The sequence below is a fragment of the Mesoplodon mirus genome, assembly GCF_964341445.2.
Source record: "Mesoplodon mirus genome assembly, chromosome: 1".
Lineage (NCBI taxonomy): Eukaryota > Metazoa > Chordata > Mammalia > Artiodactyla > Ziphiidae > Mesoplodon > Mesoplodon mirus.
In genome coordinates, this window is record NC_138976.1 from 158,483 (window position 1) to 175,513 (window position 17,031).

The 17,031-nt window shown below is 54.0% G+C and overlaps 1 protein-coding gene across 1 annotated transcript in view; it reads right to left on the reverse strand.

Moving 5' to 3' along the window:
• Positions 1-17,031, reverse strand: part of CACNA1B (calcium voltage-gated channel subunit alpha1 B) — a 196,512-nt gene that overhangs the window by 13,063 nt on the left and 166,418 nt on the right. The window contains exons 34-37 of the mRNA XM_082628592.1: positions 15,702-15,793; positions 13,485-13,629; positions 8,001-8,128; positions 1,975-2,071 (exon numbers count right to left, since the gene is read on the reverse strand). Of these exons, the coding sequence (XP_082484718.1) occupies positions 1,975-2,071; positions 8,001-8,128; positions 13,485-13,629; positions 15,702-15,793 (462 nt within the window). The remainder of the gene's footprint in view (positions 1-1,974; positions 2,072-8,000; positions 8,129-13,484; positions 13,630-15,701; positions 15,794-17,031) is intronic.

A 17,031-nucleotide genomic window follows, 5' to 3' on the forward strand; every position in this document is an offset into this window, starting at 1 on the left:
CACCTCGCCTGCCAAGTAGAGCTCTCAGGGCACCGTGAGCCCCCTGTCCTCTCCCATCCAGGATGGGAGCTAGAGGTGGGGGTACAGGGCCCCTCCCTGGGGTCTGCCTGCCCTCTGCCAAGCCTGCATCCTGTGACAGGGCAGCCTCTCTGTCCCTTCTCTGGGTAGGGACACTCTGCCCCCAGGCCTGCCCCCAGTATCCTGGCACCAAATCCAGTCTTCAGCCTGATGGAGGGCAGGTGGCTAGAGACACGAGCCCAGACTCCGTCCCCTAATGCTGGCAAAGCCCCACTTGGCACCTCCAATCATGGTCCTAGGACCTTGCTGGTCACCTGTGTGACACACACGGCTTCCCAGAGCACCGTGTCCCTGCAGACCAGCACCGATGGCGGTGGGAGAGGCAGAGGGGTTCCATGCCAGGGGAGAGTCAGGGAGTCAGGAGCCAGCGGGAAGGAGGGGCAAGCAGGTGTTTTCCAAGAGAGGAGAGCTCCGTCCGGGGCACCTTTACCAGAGCCCCTTCTGCCTGCCCAGGCCCTGGAGCGCCAGGAATCTCAGGGAGCAGCAGAGGGGCAAGACCAGGGCAAACAGACAGGAGTCTCTGCCTGGGCCTAGACCCTCTTGGACATGGCACTCTGTGCATCTCCTGGACCCTCCCCAGCTCACCAAGCCCATCCACTTCCACCCACCATGAGGCCTCACCTGGTCTCTTCACTGCCAGAACCTTGGGGTTTGCCAGCACACAAAGGCTACCCCGTCACGGCCCTGGCTGCCCACCCTGGCCCCAGGTGTCAGTGTGGACACAGCTCTCCTTCTTGGGGACAAAGCTACAGCCTTTCATGCAGGGCCTCCAGGCAGGCTCGACTCACATGCCAGGCAGGGAAGGACCAAGGAAGACACTAGAGGAGTCTGCATATGGCCTGGAGGAGCCACTTAGCTCCCAGAGGCTGTGCTGAGCCAGGGGATAGATGCAAGCCCAGAATCGGAGCACAGAGACAGACAGCGTGGACCGAATCAGAAAGATGAAAGCTCTGGTGGGAAGCCTGCTCAGAGAGGGAGACAGCCGTTGGGCCCCAGACACATGCTGGCTGAGTCTCGGGAGCACTGAGGGCTGCAGGAGGGCTATTGAGAGGGTGGAGAGCTGAGGGATGGAAGGTGCTTACGCACCAAGGGGGTGACGGAGGGCGCAGGGGCAGGTGGGAGCAGGCTTGGGGATGGGGCCATGTGGCCTGCTCGCCCACCCGGGAGGGAGGCCTGGCGGTGTCCTCAGTTTACCCCCCTCCTTGCAGCTCAGCCCGCTGGGCCCTCAGCAGCAGGGTGGGAGGGACATGGGACCACCCAGGCCCCAGAGGCTGTTCTCACCCCTCAGGGCCCTCTGGAGCCCCAGGAAGGAAGGCAGGATGCCTCTCTCCAGCACCCTTCCTTCTTAAGGCTCCATGAACCCACGAAGCCCCAGAGACAACACTCCCTCCCCATCCCGGGAAGCTCCGCACATGCGGGGCTGGGGGCGGGCTCCTCAGGTGCACCCTGCAGAGGCCTTGCAGGCCGCTGCTCCCCCAGGGTCAGACCCTCAGGGCTAGACAACTCCACCCACATCAGGGGTTTCGGGAACAGAGGAGCAGAGTGTGGTCCGAGCTCAGAACAAACACAGGCTCTGTCCCAACAGCTGGGCCGCCCCCTCCTGTCTAGGGAAGAGAAGGGCAGGAGGAGAGGAGATGGCGGGCTCCAGCTGCATCTTCCCGAGCCTCCCCGGGGGCTCGCAGAGGGGCAGCCCTGCGGGACAAGGGGCCAGTGCAGAGACACCTCATGGTGTCTGCTTCCCTTTGTTTGGGAAGGAAGCAGAGATGGTTGGGGCAGAGAAAAGAAAGAAACAGTGAGACAGCACAGCAGCAAGCAAACAGGTGCACAAGCCCCAGAAGAGACACGGGAGCCCGGCCCCAGCACAGACAGCCCGCAGGGTGTGGGCGTGGGGTCTACCTTGTACGCAACTCGAGCAGGGCATTTCTTCCCCAGCCCCAGGGGCGGGGACATGTGTTTCAGCATCTCAAACATATCATTGTAACTGATGCGCCCACTGGAGGCCCGGCCCACAGGACAGAGGCAGAGTGGGGTCCACGGGAGGGGCGCGGAAGGAGGGAAGGGAGAGGAAGCAGACAAACAAACAGAGCCAGTTAACCAGCGTCAGATTAAACGGCAAAAGTCAAAACAGGTAAAATGAGGGATTTCTCTGCTGGGCTCGATCCCCTCCTTGCCCCCAGCCTCACCTCCGCACTCTGGTCCCACGCAGGGAGCGGGAAGGGGGGCATCTGAGCTCATGAGCATGGAGGGAATGACAGGCTGCATCGGGGCGGCTTTGGGTTGTCAACTCTGATTTTACACTTTCAGAAGCCACGAATAATGCCAAATTGGAAAAGAGCTGTTTCACCATGCCAGGGCAGCTAGTAGAGTTAAGTGACCAACAAGGCTGGCTGGAGATCCACAGCAGAAACATCAGCTTGCCTGATGAGCAAATTCATGCTCAATTTGCTTCCAAGTTAGCCGAGAGGCTTAAAAAGTGGAGAAAAGTCTAAAGCAGGCCAGAAAACTAGAGCGAGAGCTATGCTGTTCTGCAGGGAGCCCCGAGGTTCTAGAGATGAAGTCCAAGGGGCAAGGCCAGCTCCAGGCCCAGAGACACCCGAGGCCGGCCCGGGGCAGGGCTGCTGCTGGGTCAGGGCTGGGTGGGAAGCGGGAGACTGCAGAGGGGGTGGGCGGGGGGGCAACTGGGGTGAGTGGCTTGGTGCCACTCTTGTACCCTCCTGACAGCACGCCAGGAAAGGCTGGGACCAACATAAGGGATAAGGCTCCAGACTCAGGGAGGTGTCCAGGGGTTGTTGACTGTGTCTCCTCCGAGGCAGACGGGCCACCAGTCCTGAAGCCTCACCTCCACCCCTGGGATGGCTGCCTACGGGACCTGCTTGGGCTCCCAGAGACACAGGCGGGTTCAGGCCACCGAAGAGAGAAGAGGGACAGCCTTCTGGCAGGTGGATCCACCCCAGGGTCTGGCCCTCCTCCCAGGTCTCCTGGGCTCAGCTGAGTGGCTCCATCCAGAGGTAAGCAGGACCTGTCTTTGGGCCTCCACTGCCTCTGCCCTCTCCTCCCCCCAGGAACCAGAAAGCCCTGGGTTGTTGGACTCTCCTGACCAGAGGGGCAGCTGCTCCTGGTCTACCTGCGCCCACACCCCCCTCCTCTGGGGCCCTTGGCCTCTGGACTGTCTGACCTTCAGTCCACCTTCAAGAGCCCGGAGACAAATCCAGGTGAGACGCCTGCTTCATTGGCACAGGTGGGACCTGGTCCCCATCCTCACAGCCCGGCCAGAAACCTTTGTGCGCACTGTGTCATGAGGCTGCCTGTCCCCAGCCAGCTGGAGGGGTCGGGAGTCAGATGGGGAACCGAAGTGTCCTTGAGGTTGCAGTGTGGGCAGGACAGGGCAGGAGGGGCAAGAGGTGAGGTGTCATCATTCCCAAACCAGGCAGGGAGTGTGTGCTGTGTTTGCATTTCGGACAGGGAAGAGCATGTCAGATGGAGGCTCTGAAGCAGCACACCTTGCAGGCCAACCTACCAGGGCAGTTCTTCCCTAAGCCAACGGGTGGCGCAAAACAACGCAACAAACTGTACATATATCCTTATAATGAACCTGGCAACTGGAAAGGAAACGTCACAGGTCATGGCAACCGACGCACGAGGAGCCCGTCCCGCCCGGCCAGGCTTGCGCAGTCTGGAGGTGGAGCCGGGGTAGGCTGGACAGGCAGCTCCCGGCTAGGGCCTGGGCCAGAGAGCCCCCAGAAGGCGTGGCAACCCGCAGACAATTTCCAGAGCCCACTGCAGCCGGGAGACGTTCCCTACAGAACAGCCTGGGGCCCTGTGTGTCCACCCTGCACACAGCACGACCCCGTCGACCCCTGGGCCTCATTCACGGCTGTCTGGCCGCCCCTCCCCTCACTCCCTGAGTGCCTGAGCCCCCAGAGCCCCCTTGGCCGAGCCTTCTCTGCACACCTGGCTCTCCTGACTATCCCTGCCTCTCTGAGCACACCGTGTCCTTCCCTGGGGTCTGCGGGTCTGGCTAAGGGTTCCCCCTTGACCCCGGGTAGGCACCCCAGCCAACGCTGACGCTTGCCTTTCCTGCAAGATGGCCCCCTCAGTCTCACCAACTCCAAACTGTGTTGCGTTTACTTCTGGGAAAGAGGGAATGAAGAGGAAGCCCCATTCCGGCCTCACACAAGGTGTGTGCTAACCTTGTGGACCCAAGGGACCACCACAAAGAGGCTGGAAGCCTGGCAGAGGCACAGCCCCTACCGTCACCCCTGTTCCTCGGCCCAGCTTCTCTCTTCTACCATCAAACCCCTCAGCCGCCACCAGAGGAAAAATGTGGGCCTGATCCTGTCACTCTGGTTCCAAAACTGTTCTCTCTGTCTATAAAACGAAGTCAAAGCTAGCTGTCTGGCCACCCTTGCAGCCCCTCTGCGATGCGTCCTCCCTGCGAGCCAGGCACCCAGCCCCTTCCCCTGCCCCCTGCCCCCACCCTCCTCTAGAGCGAGCTCCGTCCATCCCGCTCCTTCAGTTCAGCTCAGCTGCCACCTCCGCTGACCCACCAGCCAGAGGTAACCTCTCCCTCCGCAGACACACCTGGCCTGCAGCTTCTCTGCCCCGCGCCCGGCTGGGCTGAGCAGAGCTGGGAGCATGCGCCTGCTTCACTGTGGACCCCAGGCCCCAGCACATGGCACACGCTCAGGGATGTTTACTGGACAGATGGATGACCATGAGGATGAGCAGGCAGATCACTCACGGTAGCGGGTAGTGGTCCTCCTTTTGAGTCTCTGCACTTTACCACAAAGTGCTGAGGCCACAGCAAAAGAGAGGGTGGGGGAAGGCGACACCAGAAAGCAACAACTCCATGCCTTCCTCATCCCCCCACAGCACGCATGTGTACACACAAATGTGCACGTACATGCCCAAGCATACTGGCATTCACACACATGTACACACACACATGAAAAGACGGACTGCAGTCACACACAGGCACACAATCACACGTGCTGCGCGTGCAAAAACACGTGCATACACACATGTGCCTGCCTGCACATAAACACACTCACATGCACTCGGGTGTACACAGACCTGTGCACAGACAGCACACACATGCACGTGCTTGTGCACACTCACGTAATACACACACATACACACAAAAGCTCAGGACATTTCACAAAGTTTGTTTTTGTTTCACCCTCCCCAAGAACGAGGAGACAGCAGATGGTCCCTGGGAAATAAAGATGGTCACGGCCCTGCATCTGTCACAGAGGTTCGTTGAAGGCTCAAGCACGCTCTGCCCTGCCCAGTCGTGGGGTACAGACCCAGCCTGCTCAGCTGCCCCAGCCGAGCCTTCCGCTGCCCCAGCCGCTCATGGGAGAAGCAAGTCTGAGTGTCAGTTGCAGGTCATGTCTGTGCTACTTCCGGACTGGGGGTCTTGTGTTATCTTGCATGGTATCTTGCTCTGGGCTGAGGCTTACATTTTGCTATCTACTCTTCCATAAGCACTTCACCATATTCCTGAATGCCTATGCCCTCCAGAGGCCCCAGTTCTAGAACCCTGGAGTTGGGAAACAGTCAGCCGTCTCTGTGCACAATCACAAAGCTGCAGTCTGACCCAAGTCCACTTCTTCTATGTCTTAATGCTGCTCCACCTGGGGCTGATTGGGGAGGTGCTGGGTCTACAGTCCATGAAGATCTGGGAGACATGATCCCCCTCTCGCAGTCCTCAACGGACCTGCCTTTTCCTGTTAGTCCAAATCATGCTCTATACAACATCTCTGCTTTTCTCCTCTAGAAAAATAAATGCCCAGAAGCAGCAGCATCTCTTTAGACCACAGTCAGGATGACCCTCCTGGAATGAGTCTCAATCCTGCCTCAACTGGACTCTCTCCCGCCCTCTGCCTGACAAGGACCAGGCCTTGGGTGTGGTCAGTCTCCCCTCCAGTCTGACTGGGCCTTCCTGACCAGAGAACCCAGGAATACCCCCTGAACCTGTGGACTCAAGCATGTGCTGTGGGCAAATGTGCTGATGCATCAAAAAAATGACAAGAATCTCCAAGACCATGAAAAATCACATACAACACGAACCATAAATAACAGCCAGGCTTGTTCTACACTGCGTGAAAACTGTCAATTTTTCACTACACTGGAACACACTCAGAGACGCTCTGGGCCTGGAAGAGCCCCAGGGCCCTGGTGCTGCCCAGACTGGAAAGGGCCTCACATAGCACCTTCTGGATCCTCACTGTGATGGGATAGGGGATCCAGGGAGACTGCATAAGAAGTGGGTATGGGAGCCCAGCCAAGCTCCCAGGCTTTTGGGGCCTGGATGGTCAGAAAGCTCCAGAGTATTCCCCTTGCTGAACTTGGATTCAGAGTTCCAGGTGCTCTGTGGGCAGCAGGATCCTCCCATGAGGACACTGACCATCTCCTCCAGGCCTCTACCACACAAAGGGTGACCAAACACAGAGCTGCGCCACAGGGACATGGGCAGGCCAGGGAGCCTGAGGGAGAGGAGGCGGGAAGCGGCGGCACCCCAGTTCCATGGTCTTCTCGTCCCCCTGGAGCCCCTGCCCTGGTGCACAGTTCACTCCCGGGCTCACCGTGAGTGACGCGCTGAGCAGGCCTGGGTCTTACCGACGGCCAGATCTCTCGGGCCCTCTGCGTCCTGTGTTTTGCTGCAGACAGTACACCCTTAGTAACTGTTCAAGTCACGGATGGAGAGGGTCAATGAGTGAATGAGCAAGGGAATGAGTGAGTGATGAAGGAACAGAGAGAAATGGGCAGATGGTGGATCCGTGCTGACCCCGAGAACGAAATGTCACAGGTGTGCAAGACTCTCCCACGAAACACAGTCTCCACCGCCTCCTGATCACAAGCCACTCCCTTCAGGACACCCCTGCTCCGTCTGGAAGCGAATTGCCCCTCACTTACGCAACAGCAGCACAGTAACCCTCTTTTACCAAGACCAAAGGGCCTCAATCACACTAGACCCTTCCTGGCAGCTCATCTGATTTCAATAAAACTTTACCAAGAACCCTCTATTCGCAGCCTGGGCTGGTGACACAGAGGTGCATTTGGCTCTTGACGTCAAGGAGATGGCAGGGAGGGAGAGCCCTGAGTCCACAGAGGAGAATGTCCTAAGGTCCCACATTATTTCTGCCCACAGAGGCCTCAGAACTTCACAAGAACGGTGAGGCCCTGAGACTAGGTCCTTCTCCTTTTCCACACGCTCTCCACGACCCCAGACGTGAGAAGACAGTGAGCCCCTGTTCAGTAGGAGCCCTGAGTCTCACAACCCCCTGAAAACCTTCCATGACCCCTAGGTAACCTCCGACGGGCTGGACTGAGGGTCTGAGAAGAGGATTTCTCAGCCCAGGGAGCTGTATACTAGAACACCGAGAGTGAGAATGAGCGCACCCCCTGGGAGGGGGGAGCAGGATGGAACCCTAACTGCAACCAAAACCCAAAGGGGGAACGCTCACTTGAAACATGTCTGCAGCCACCAGCCCTGTGCTGAGATCCACGGGTGGCAGGGACCACCCCTGAGGACCACGCAGCGTGGGGCTCACTCACCACGCAGCCCCGTGCTGAGGCCCGTGGGTGGCAGGGACCACCCCGAGGACCACGCAGCATGGGGCTCACTCACCACGCAGCCCCGTGCTGAGGCCCGTGGGTGGCAGGGACCACCCCGAGGACCACGCAGCATGGGGCTCACTCACCACGCAGCCCTGTGCTGAGATCCGCGGGTGGCAGGGACCACCCGAGGACCATGCAGCGTGGGGCTCACTCACCACGCAGCCCTGTGCTGAGATCCGCGGGTGGCAGGGACCACCCGAGGACCATGCAGCGTGGGGCTCACTCACCACGCAGCCCTGTGCTGAGATCCGCGGGTGGCAGGGACCACCCGAGGACCACGCAGCGTGGGGCTCACTCACCACGCAGCCGGGTCGTACTCAGCCCAGACCCGGATGAACTCGTCCAGGTGGTGAGGCCCCAGGATGGAAGAGTCCCGCGTAAGGTACTCAAAATTGTCCATGATCACCGCCACGAAGAGGTTCAACATCTGCAGGACAGGAAGGAAGAGAGGTGACATCCAGAGACCTCAGCCCACCCCTCCCCCACCTCTCCACCTGCAGCCAAAGTCTCCGTGTGAGGCGGATGGGGCAGCAGACGTCACTGACTCAGGCAGAGCCCGCCCGACCTGCGCTCTCCACAGCCTTGCAGAGGGCTTCCCAGGCCCCTGTACACTGCCACCACGACCAGCAGCAGCCTTCCCCAGGTTCTAGGTCCCACAGGCTAACCCCAACCCAGTATTTGTCCTCTGAAGGCTTCTGTTCTCTACTTCTCCCACCCCATCCTCATTCAGGCCCAGCATCTCCTGTCCATGATGTGTCCTGCCGTCTAGGTTAATCTTCTCCACTGTGCGGTCCCCACCCTCTCTCCTTCTCAGGTAAACCTTCAAGGAAAGTAGCAACTTTGGACTTAATAGTTTGGGCTCTAGAGAACTACAGCTCAGGTATTTTGTTTTGTTTTTTTTAACTGAGTTGAAATTCACTTAACATACAATTAAGTCTACGATTCAGTGGCATTTAGTGTACGCACAATACTGTGCAACCACCACTTCCCTAGTTTCAAAAGTTTTTCATCACTCCTAAAGAATACCATGCACTCCTGAGTAATCACTCCCTATTCCTCCATCCTCCCATTCCCTAGAAACCACCAATCTCCTTTCTGTACCTGTAGATTTGCCTATTTTGGATATTTCGAATAAAAAGATCCATACAATGTATGACCTTTTGTGTCTGGCTTCTTTCACTTAGTGTGATGTTTTCAAAGTTCATCCATGTTGAAGTGTTTGTCAGCACTTCCTTCCTGTTTATGGCTGAATAATATTCCTTTGTAGGTATGTACTACAATTTGTTTATCCAGTCATCCACTGATGGACATTTGGGTTGTTTCCACCTTTGGCTGTTAATAGTTAATGCTGCTATAAATATTCATGGACAAATTTCTGTGTAGACATATAATTTCATTTCTCTTATGTACATACCTAGGAATGGGATTTCTGGGTCATATGGTAATTTTATGATTAATTTTTTGAGGAACTTCCAAACTGTTTTCCACAGAAGCTATTGTTTTTTACATTTCCGTCAGCAATGTACAGAAGTTCCTATTTCTCCATGTCCTCACCAACACCTAGTATCTTCTGTTTAAAAGAAAAAAAAATTATTCTAGCCATCCTCGTGAGTGCGAAATGGTATCTCATTGTGGTTTTTATTTGCATTTCCTTAATGACCAAGGATGTTGAATGTCTTTATGTGCTTGTTGGCTGGCCAGTTGAATATCTTCTTTGGAAAAATGACTATTCTGATTCTTTGTCCATTTTTATATGGTTGTTTCTCTTTTTGTTGTTGAGTTGTAGGAGTTCTTTATATATTTTGCATATTAACCCCTTATAAAATATTTTCTCCCATTCCTTCTATTGTATTTTCATATTTTTATAATATCCTTTAATGCACAAAAGTATTAAATTTTGAATAATTCAATTTATCTATTCTTTTTTCTTTTCTTGCTTGTGACTATGATGTCAAATCTAAGAATCCTTTGCCAAATCTGAAGTCAGGAAGATTGGTTCCCTATGTTTTCTTCTAAAAGTTTTATAGTTTTAGATCTCACACTTAGGCCTCTGATCAATTTTGAGTTAATATTTTCACATGAAGTGACGTAAGGGTCCAACTTCATTTGTTTGCATGTGGATAACCAGTTAACTCCTCCCCATTTGTTAGAGAAACTGTTCTTTTCCTATTGAATGGTCTTGGCACCCTTGTCAAAAATCAATTGGCCATAGATGTTTGAGTTTACTTCTAGACTCTCAATCCTATTCCATTGCTCTATATATTTATCCTTATGCCAGCACCACATTGTCCCCCACCCCCAGGCTTTATTAAGGTGGAATTAACAAAATTGTAAGATTCTTAAAGTGTACATTGTGGTGATTTGATATACATACACATTGTGAAAGGATTCCCGCCATCTATTAACTAACACATCTATCACCTCACATGTTTATCTTTTAGTGATAGAACATTTAAGTTCTACTTTCTTAGCAAATTTCAATTATATAATACAGTCTTAAAAACTATACTCATCATGTTTTACATCAGATACTCAGACTTTGTTTATATAGCTGAAAGTTTGTACCCTTTTATCAACCTCTCCTTATTTCCCCAATCCCCAGGCCCTGGCAACAACTTTTCTACTCTGTTTCTATGATTTTGACTTCTTTAAAGAAAGATTCCACATATAAGTGATACTATGCACTATTTGTCTTTCTCTGTATGGCTTATTTCATTTAGCATAATGCCCTCAAGGTCCATCCATGTTGTCACAAATTGCAGGATTTCCTTCTCATGGCTGAATACTACTATTCAATTGTGTGTGTGTGTGTGTGTGTGTGTGTGTGTATCACATCTTCTATATACATTCATCTGTTGATGGTCACTTAGGTTGTTTCCTATCTTTGCTAATGAGAATAATGCTGCAATGAATATGGGAGTGTAGATATTGCTTCAATATCCTGTTTTCATTTCTTTTGGATATATACTCAGAAGTGGAGTTGCTGGATGAATGGAATCAACAGAATAATGTCATGCCTCGGCTCACCCTTGACATGTCCAGGGAGTGTTGGTCCTGTGGATGGTGTGGCATCATGAATGTGGCTTTCTATGGAACCGTATTTCTGCAGCCAGAGCACAGTGAAGCCAACCTGGTAGGCTCAACCTTGCACCCATGGATTGGCTGGCTCTTGTAGCACCAGATGTCTTTGAACTTCATAGAGACCAGTGTCCCCACTACCTACAAGACGGGTGACTCTCCAGAAAGCTTTCCTTCCCCACTGCCCACAGTGGGTCTTCTGAGGTATCAGGGAATGACCTCAACATGCAAATCCTCTCCTTGGTTTCTGGCAACTAGTGAAACACTAGTTTCATAGATTTTTCTGTATTTTTCTATCAATATGCAAGCTCATCTGTCTCAAATGCACACCTTTTCCAACTACCCCGACCTTCTACTGTACCTTCCAAAACTCACAGTTCACCATCAACAGAAATTCTTTTATCTTCATCTTACCTGAACATTCTTCATTTCCCATTGCTCTAGGTGAAACACTGACAGCCCCCTCCATCCTCTTAAGAAAAAAGCCTGCCGTTTAAGGCTCGTGGTGTACCAACCTCCCCCTGCTTCCTGGGAAATGTGCACCTGACTTGCTGTATTTGTCCCCACATCTACTCTTAACTCTTTTTTTTTTTTTTTCCTTTTTCTTTTTGCGGGGCGTGGGCCTCTCACCGCTGTGGCCTCTCCCGTCGCAGAGCACAGGCTCCGGACTCGCAGGCCCAGCGGCCACGGCTCACGGGCCCAGCCGCTCCGCAGCATGTGGGATCCTCCCTGACCGGGGCACGAACCCACGTCCCCTGCATCGGCAGGCAGACTCCCAACCACTGCGCCACCAGGGAAGCCCTACTTTTAACTCTTGTTGCTGTTAATATCCACAGAGATGGGTCAACTATTGCCTGGCCTCTCTGATCCTTGACGTCCCGCCCCCCCAGCCTCCCGCCATCATCTCAGCCCCTTACTCGTATGACTGTGCAAAACAACTCATTACCAGTGACCACCAATGAACATTACCATTACCACCTCCAAAGTCTTAACCACAGATGTCTCACTCTCTGCCCACAGTTCCTATCCTTCTGGCTCACTTCATCTAATACTTGTGTCCCATGGGGACCTCTGATCCAGTGGTCCTGCCCCTCCCCTCCCTCCTGTCCCCAAGCCTGATCCCACATCCAGCACTAAAATGATGCTTTTACACACATTGTTTTCCCCTCCTTGCACTTGTCTGCTAAATTCCAAACCTGAATAATGCACTTTGCTACCCATGGAGCCAAGTAGAGAATATGGCCCGAGAAAAGCTCAAACTGTGCTGGCTGGTCCTGCACGAACGTTATGACTGTAAATCTGAAGTGTCTGCTCAGCACGGCCCACTGTGGAGAGGAGCTGTCCACTCTTGTTATGCTCGTCGCTTCTTATTATCTCTTGAACCTGCTGCAGTAAGGCTTTGATCCTAACACTCCAAAGAAATTGTTCCTGTGAAGGGCGCCCACGGCCTCTACCTTTCCACACCACAGTCATCATTCTACTTTACCTCCCAACAATATTTCACATGGTTGATGATTCCCTCCCACTAGGGACACTTTCTTCCCTTGGTTTTTAGGGGACTGCCCTCTCCTGGCTCTCACCTGCCTCACTGTTCCGAATCAACTTCTGGACCCCATGCTCCTTTCTGTCTCCTAAATGCCCCCAGGGCTGAGTCTTCAGCCCTCTTCTCAAACCACACTCTCCATAGGTCAGTGCTCCTCGAATTTAGCACACACAGAATCACCCGGGGAGCTTGTTAAAACTGATTCCTGGGTCCCTCTCCCAGAGATCCTGATACAGCAAGTCTTGGAAGGGACCCAGGAATCTGCATTTCTAACCAGTGCTCAGGCAATGTTTAAGCCGTGGGTCTCTGGACCACACAGGGACCTAGAGGGTATCATCAAGCCTGATGGATACACCAAATACTAACGACGACGAATTCACATCTCCAGCCCAGAGGCCCCCATGTGTCTCTAACCCCTCCCTCCTTATCCCCATGCCCACGGCTCCCCAACCTTTCCATCTCGGGGGAAGAACCACTCACTCCATCACCCCAGCAAACCCCAGAAGGCAGCATTTTTCCCTCTTTTACTCTCATGCCCATGTTCAATCATCAATCCTGTCAGCTCTACCTTTACAATGCAGCCCAAGTCCACACAACTTCTTTCACACCCACCCTCTCCAACTGTCACCTCCAATTATCTCCTGCTCACTTACAGCCTCTCCTGACCAGAAGCCAGAAGCCAGAAGAGTGAGGTTTTAAGATGTCAAGCAGATGATGCCACTGCTCACAGTGTCCCAGAGCCTTCTGCTGACTTGTAATAAAATCCACACCCTGGGACCCAGCCCGCTGACACCTCCAACCTGACCCCATGAGTTTCCGTAGCTCATGGGCCACAGGCAGGCTGGCTGGAATTCTGCTGCTTCCTATCTTATCACCACGGTGCAAGTCCTTCTAGAAGCTGAGAACTGAGTGACAATTGCCCTACAGAAACTTAAAACCCCTTCCACAGAAGTAAAGGCAGGCCCACAGGAGCTCATTACCCAGTGGGTCCTGTCAGGATTAATGAGGTCCTCATCTCTGGGGAAACGAGGACCATCGACATGGAATCAGCTTTCATGTGACATGGATCAACATCAGGGACCAGCAAGAGACTAGGGGGGCCCAAGGTGGTCTGAGACCGGCAGACGCAGGCGACGGGATGGGTACAGCGTCCGGGACTCACCAGAAAGGAGCAGAGGAAGATGAAGGAGACGAAGTAGAAGTACGCGAAGTCGCTCCCACACTCGGCAGCATTGGCGAGCGCGTCGCAGGCCCGGCTGCCGAGGCAGGACAGCATGATCTCGTGCCAGGCCTCCCCGGTGGCGCTCCTGAGAAGAGGGAAGAGCATGAGGCCCAGGAAGGAAGGCCCAGGACCGGCCCTGGGAGGGAGCCTGGGAATTCAGGAGAGCTGGGCTCCTTCCCACAGGGATCCTGCACATGTGTGAGGTCTGGGTATCAGATGTTGCTTCTTAAAAAGAAACCTCAGGCATTAGCTTTTCAAGCTGATCATAACTGGGGAAGCACTAGTTACGGGAAAGATCCACCGCACCAGAAGTCAGCACCATGGCGACCTCCCCTCTGTGGATTCTGATCTCCTCCCCAGCACGCCACCGCCCAGTCTTCCCTCCACCCTTCCCTCCGTGCAGGCCAAACACGCGGGCGTCACCCTCGCCTCCTCTCCCACCGTATCCTGATCATCAGCTCATAGGCCTTCAAACCAGCCAGACACGTACTACCCCCCACTCCCTGGGCTGCTGCAACAGCTTCTTAACTGGATGCTTGCTCCCCTGCCAGCAGCCCAGGGATAAGATCAATGAACCCTCAATGACCCCCCTCACTCCCTGCAAAAGTTAAAATCCACATGACTGCCCACAGCCTGCCCTCTCCCTGACCTCACCCCCTGCCGCGGTCCCCACTCACCCCACACCAGCCACCCCAGCTTCTACTGCTTCTCGAACACATCAAGAACACCCCCACCCTGAGCAGCTACTACAGAGGCCCCTCCTGCGTGGACTTCTGCTTCTGCACCAGGGGCCAGATGTGCACCAGACCTGCAGGTGGGCCAGAGGCCTGGGTCCCCCCTGTGCCCCTATGTGGTCAGCCCTGGGCAGAAGCTGGGCCCACTCCCTACGGACAATGGCTGGGTCAGCCCGTGCCAGGCCTGAATGACGAGGGTGCCCACATGTGACACCAAGATGAGGAAGGAAGAGAGATCTTTGAGATCAAAGGCTTAAAACCAAGGCTTACTTCATGTCTTTTGTGGCACAAGGCACGTTATTAATAAACAAAGAGATAAAGTTAATGTAATAGCTAAAGTCCAGAGAAACGACACTATTTGGGGAAAGTGTAAAAAGCCTAAGGATGCTTGTTCATCTGCTGCAAAGAACAAGTCAAAAACTCTCTCCAGGCTGCTCAGTGAAGCAGGCCTGATCTGAGCTCACCCTCCATATAAAGAAAAACTCCCACGGTGCCCAGAACGCATCTGCATAGGGCGAGATGTGCTGGGGGTCCCCAAGGGTGGGCCTGGCAGCAGCCCGCCCGATGCATTTACGTAAGTGAACACAGATGGTGAAATCTCAGGAAAGGGCCCAAGGCAGGGTGTGCTGTCAGGACCCTTCCACCATAAGTCACTATAAAGAGCTCTTTTCTCCCCTCCTAGGGTCATGGGGAAGGAGGGAGACACGTTCCACTCTCTGGCCTCCGCCCACAAGTACATTCTCAAGCCATGGGGGTGGACAGCCCCAGCCCACGGGTGTCCACGCCTGACACCCATGGCTGGGGAGCCGTCCCACACACATCCGCGCAGGGAGGCCTCTGAGCTGACACCAGCCTATGCTCCTCCAGGCCCCGCCCTGGTGCTCCCCTTGGCTGTACCCCCGAGCCTCAGGAACAGCTGAGGCTGTTGGGCAGCCTGTTGGGAGCCTCAGCCTCCCATCAGAACGGCACTTCTGGCCGGTTGGGTTCCCTGGGCCACTGAGTGGGTACAGGCTGCTGACAGCAGCTCTCCACTGCCCTGCTTCTCCTGATGGCACAGGTCCCCGGAATCACTCAGGGGAGCAGACGGGAAGCTTGGGGCCGGCACACCAAGAAAAGTCCTTCGGACACTTTCTGTCCTCCCAGACCTCTCGGGCTGCAGCCCCACTGGAGGCCTTGCAGCTGCTGCCGGGGAGCAGAGACAAGGTGGAGGAGGCGAACCCGGCCTGGTGCTCTCAGGCTGACCTCCTCAGGGCCTCCCCTTCAGGCTGTCTTGAGGCCCAGGAGCCCTTAGGAAAGAACAAGCAGGAAAAGAGGAGAAACTGGAAAGGTCCACTGCGGAGAAGCCAGTGTGACCAGGGCTGGGGGGTGGTCCCATCCTGAGTGAAGAAGCCACTGAGCCTGGACACACCTCCCCACAACGCACCTGAACAGCAGCATCAAGGCTTGTAGAAACGTCCGAAAATTGTTGTGCCGGTTGATGCTGGTGTCGTCGTCCAGGGCGATGTTTCCAAATACCTGAAGTGGAGAAGAAGGCTGCAGACCACTGCTGCTGGGTCTTCAGGAGCTGCAGCCGGGCAGGAGATGGTGTGTGTGCACCCACATGGGACAGGACGCTGCCCTTAGCCAGAGAACCCCAGCAGGAGCCGCCACCACTGCTGCTGGGGCTGGTGGCTTCCAGCTCCAGCAGCATCTGTGCATTTCCAGGGTAGAGAAAACCTCTGGAGAGGCAAACGTATCCCTGTCCCGTGGCCCAGCGTGCTCTGGCTCTGGCTCTGAGCCTGTCCAGGGATCTGCCAGCGTGACTAGTAAAAGGAGGACCCAGAGCTAAGTTTTGGTGGGCTCTGCCAGACAGAAGAAGGGAAGTGTTTTAAAATTCACTGCCTCATCAATGACTCCAAACCAGTAATTATACTGATATTACGATACGTCACTTGAACCTTTCTCTTTACATTTCTGTGCAAACACCACAATGGGCTTTCTATGCATTTTAATTTCTTTCTTTCAAGGTTAGAAATGCAAATGAGTCCCTAACTCTAAGTAGCTTAAAATCTGGAATCCAGATGAAAATTTATGAATCATCATATATCCATCAAAAATAAAGACCAGGGGCTTCCCTGGTGGCGCAGTGGTTGGGGGTCCGCCTGCCGATGCAGGGGGCGCGGGTTCGTGTCCCGGTCCGGGAGGGTCCCGCGTGCCATGAGGCGGCTGGGCCCGTGAGCCATGGCCGCTGGGCCTGCACGTCCGGGGCCTGTGCTCCGCAGTGGGAGAGGCCGCGGTGGTGAGGGGCCCGTGTATTGCAAAAAAAATAAAAAAAATAAAAATAAAGATCAGTGACACATGTCTTTGTATGCCCACAGACCAAAGCAAGAAAAAATATATATTTGTTTTAAACAGCATCAGATCTCAGAAAATTTTAAGCAAGACAACTTTTCAACCCCTGGAAATAAAGTTTAAAAATCACTTTTCAGCTAACCTTTAGACACTGTCTCTTTCCACTACAAACTAACATTTGAGTCCATCTCCCATCCCTACTATTGGAAAGTGGCCAGATACCAAAGGTATCAACTGGGGCACTGCTTTGTGTATTTTAAACGTTTTCCCAAATAGCTGACAAAGCATTCTTTGACAAAATAAAGATAAAATACGCAAGCTAATTTTGACCAGGACAGTGACCTGGTATGACCCTGTTGACTTTTTCCTTCAACAGTATCATCTCCTGTACAGGATCAGGACGCTTGTCCTTCAGAAGTGCT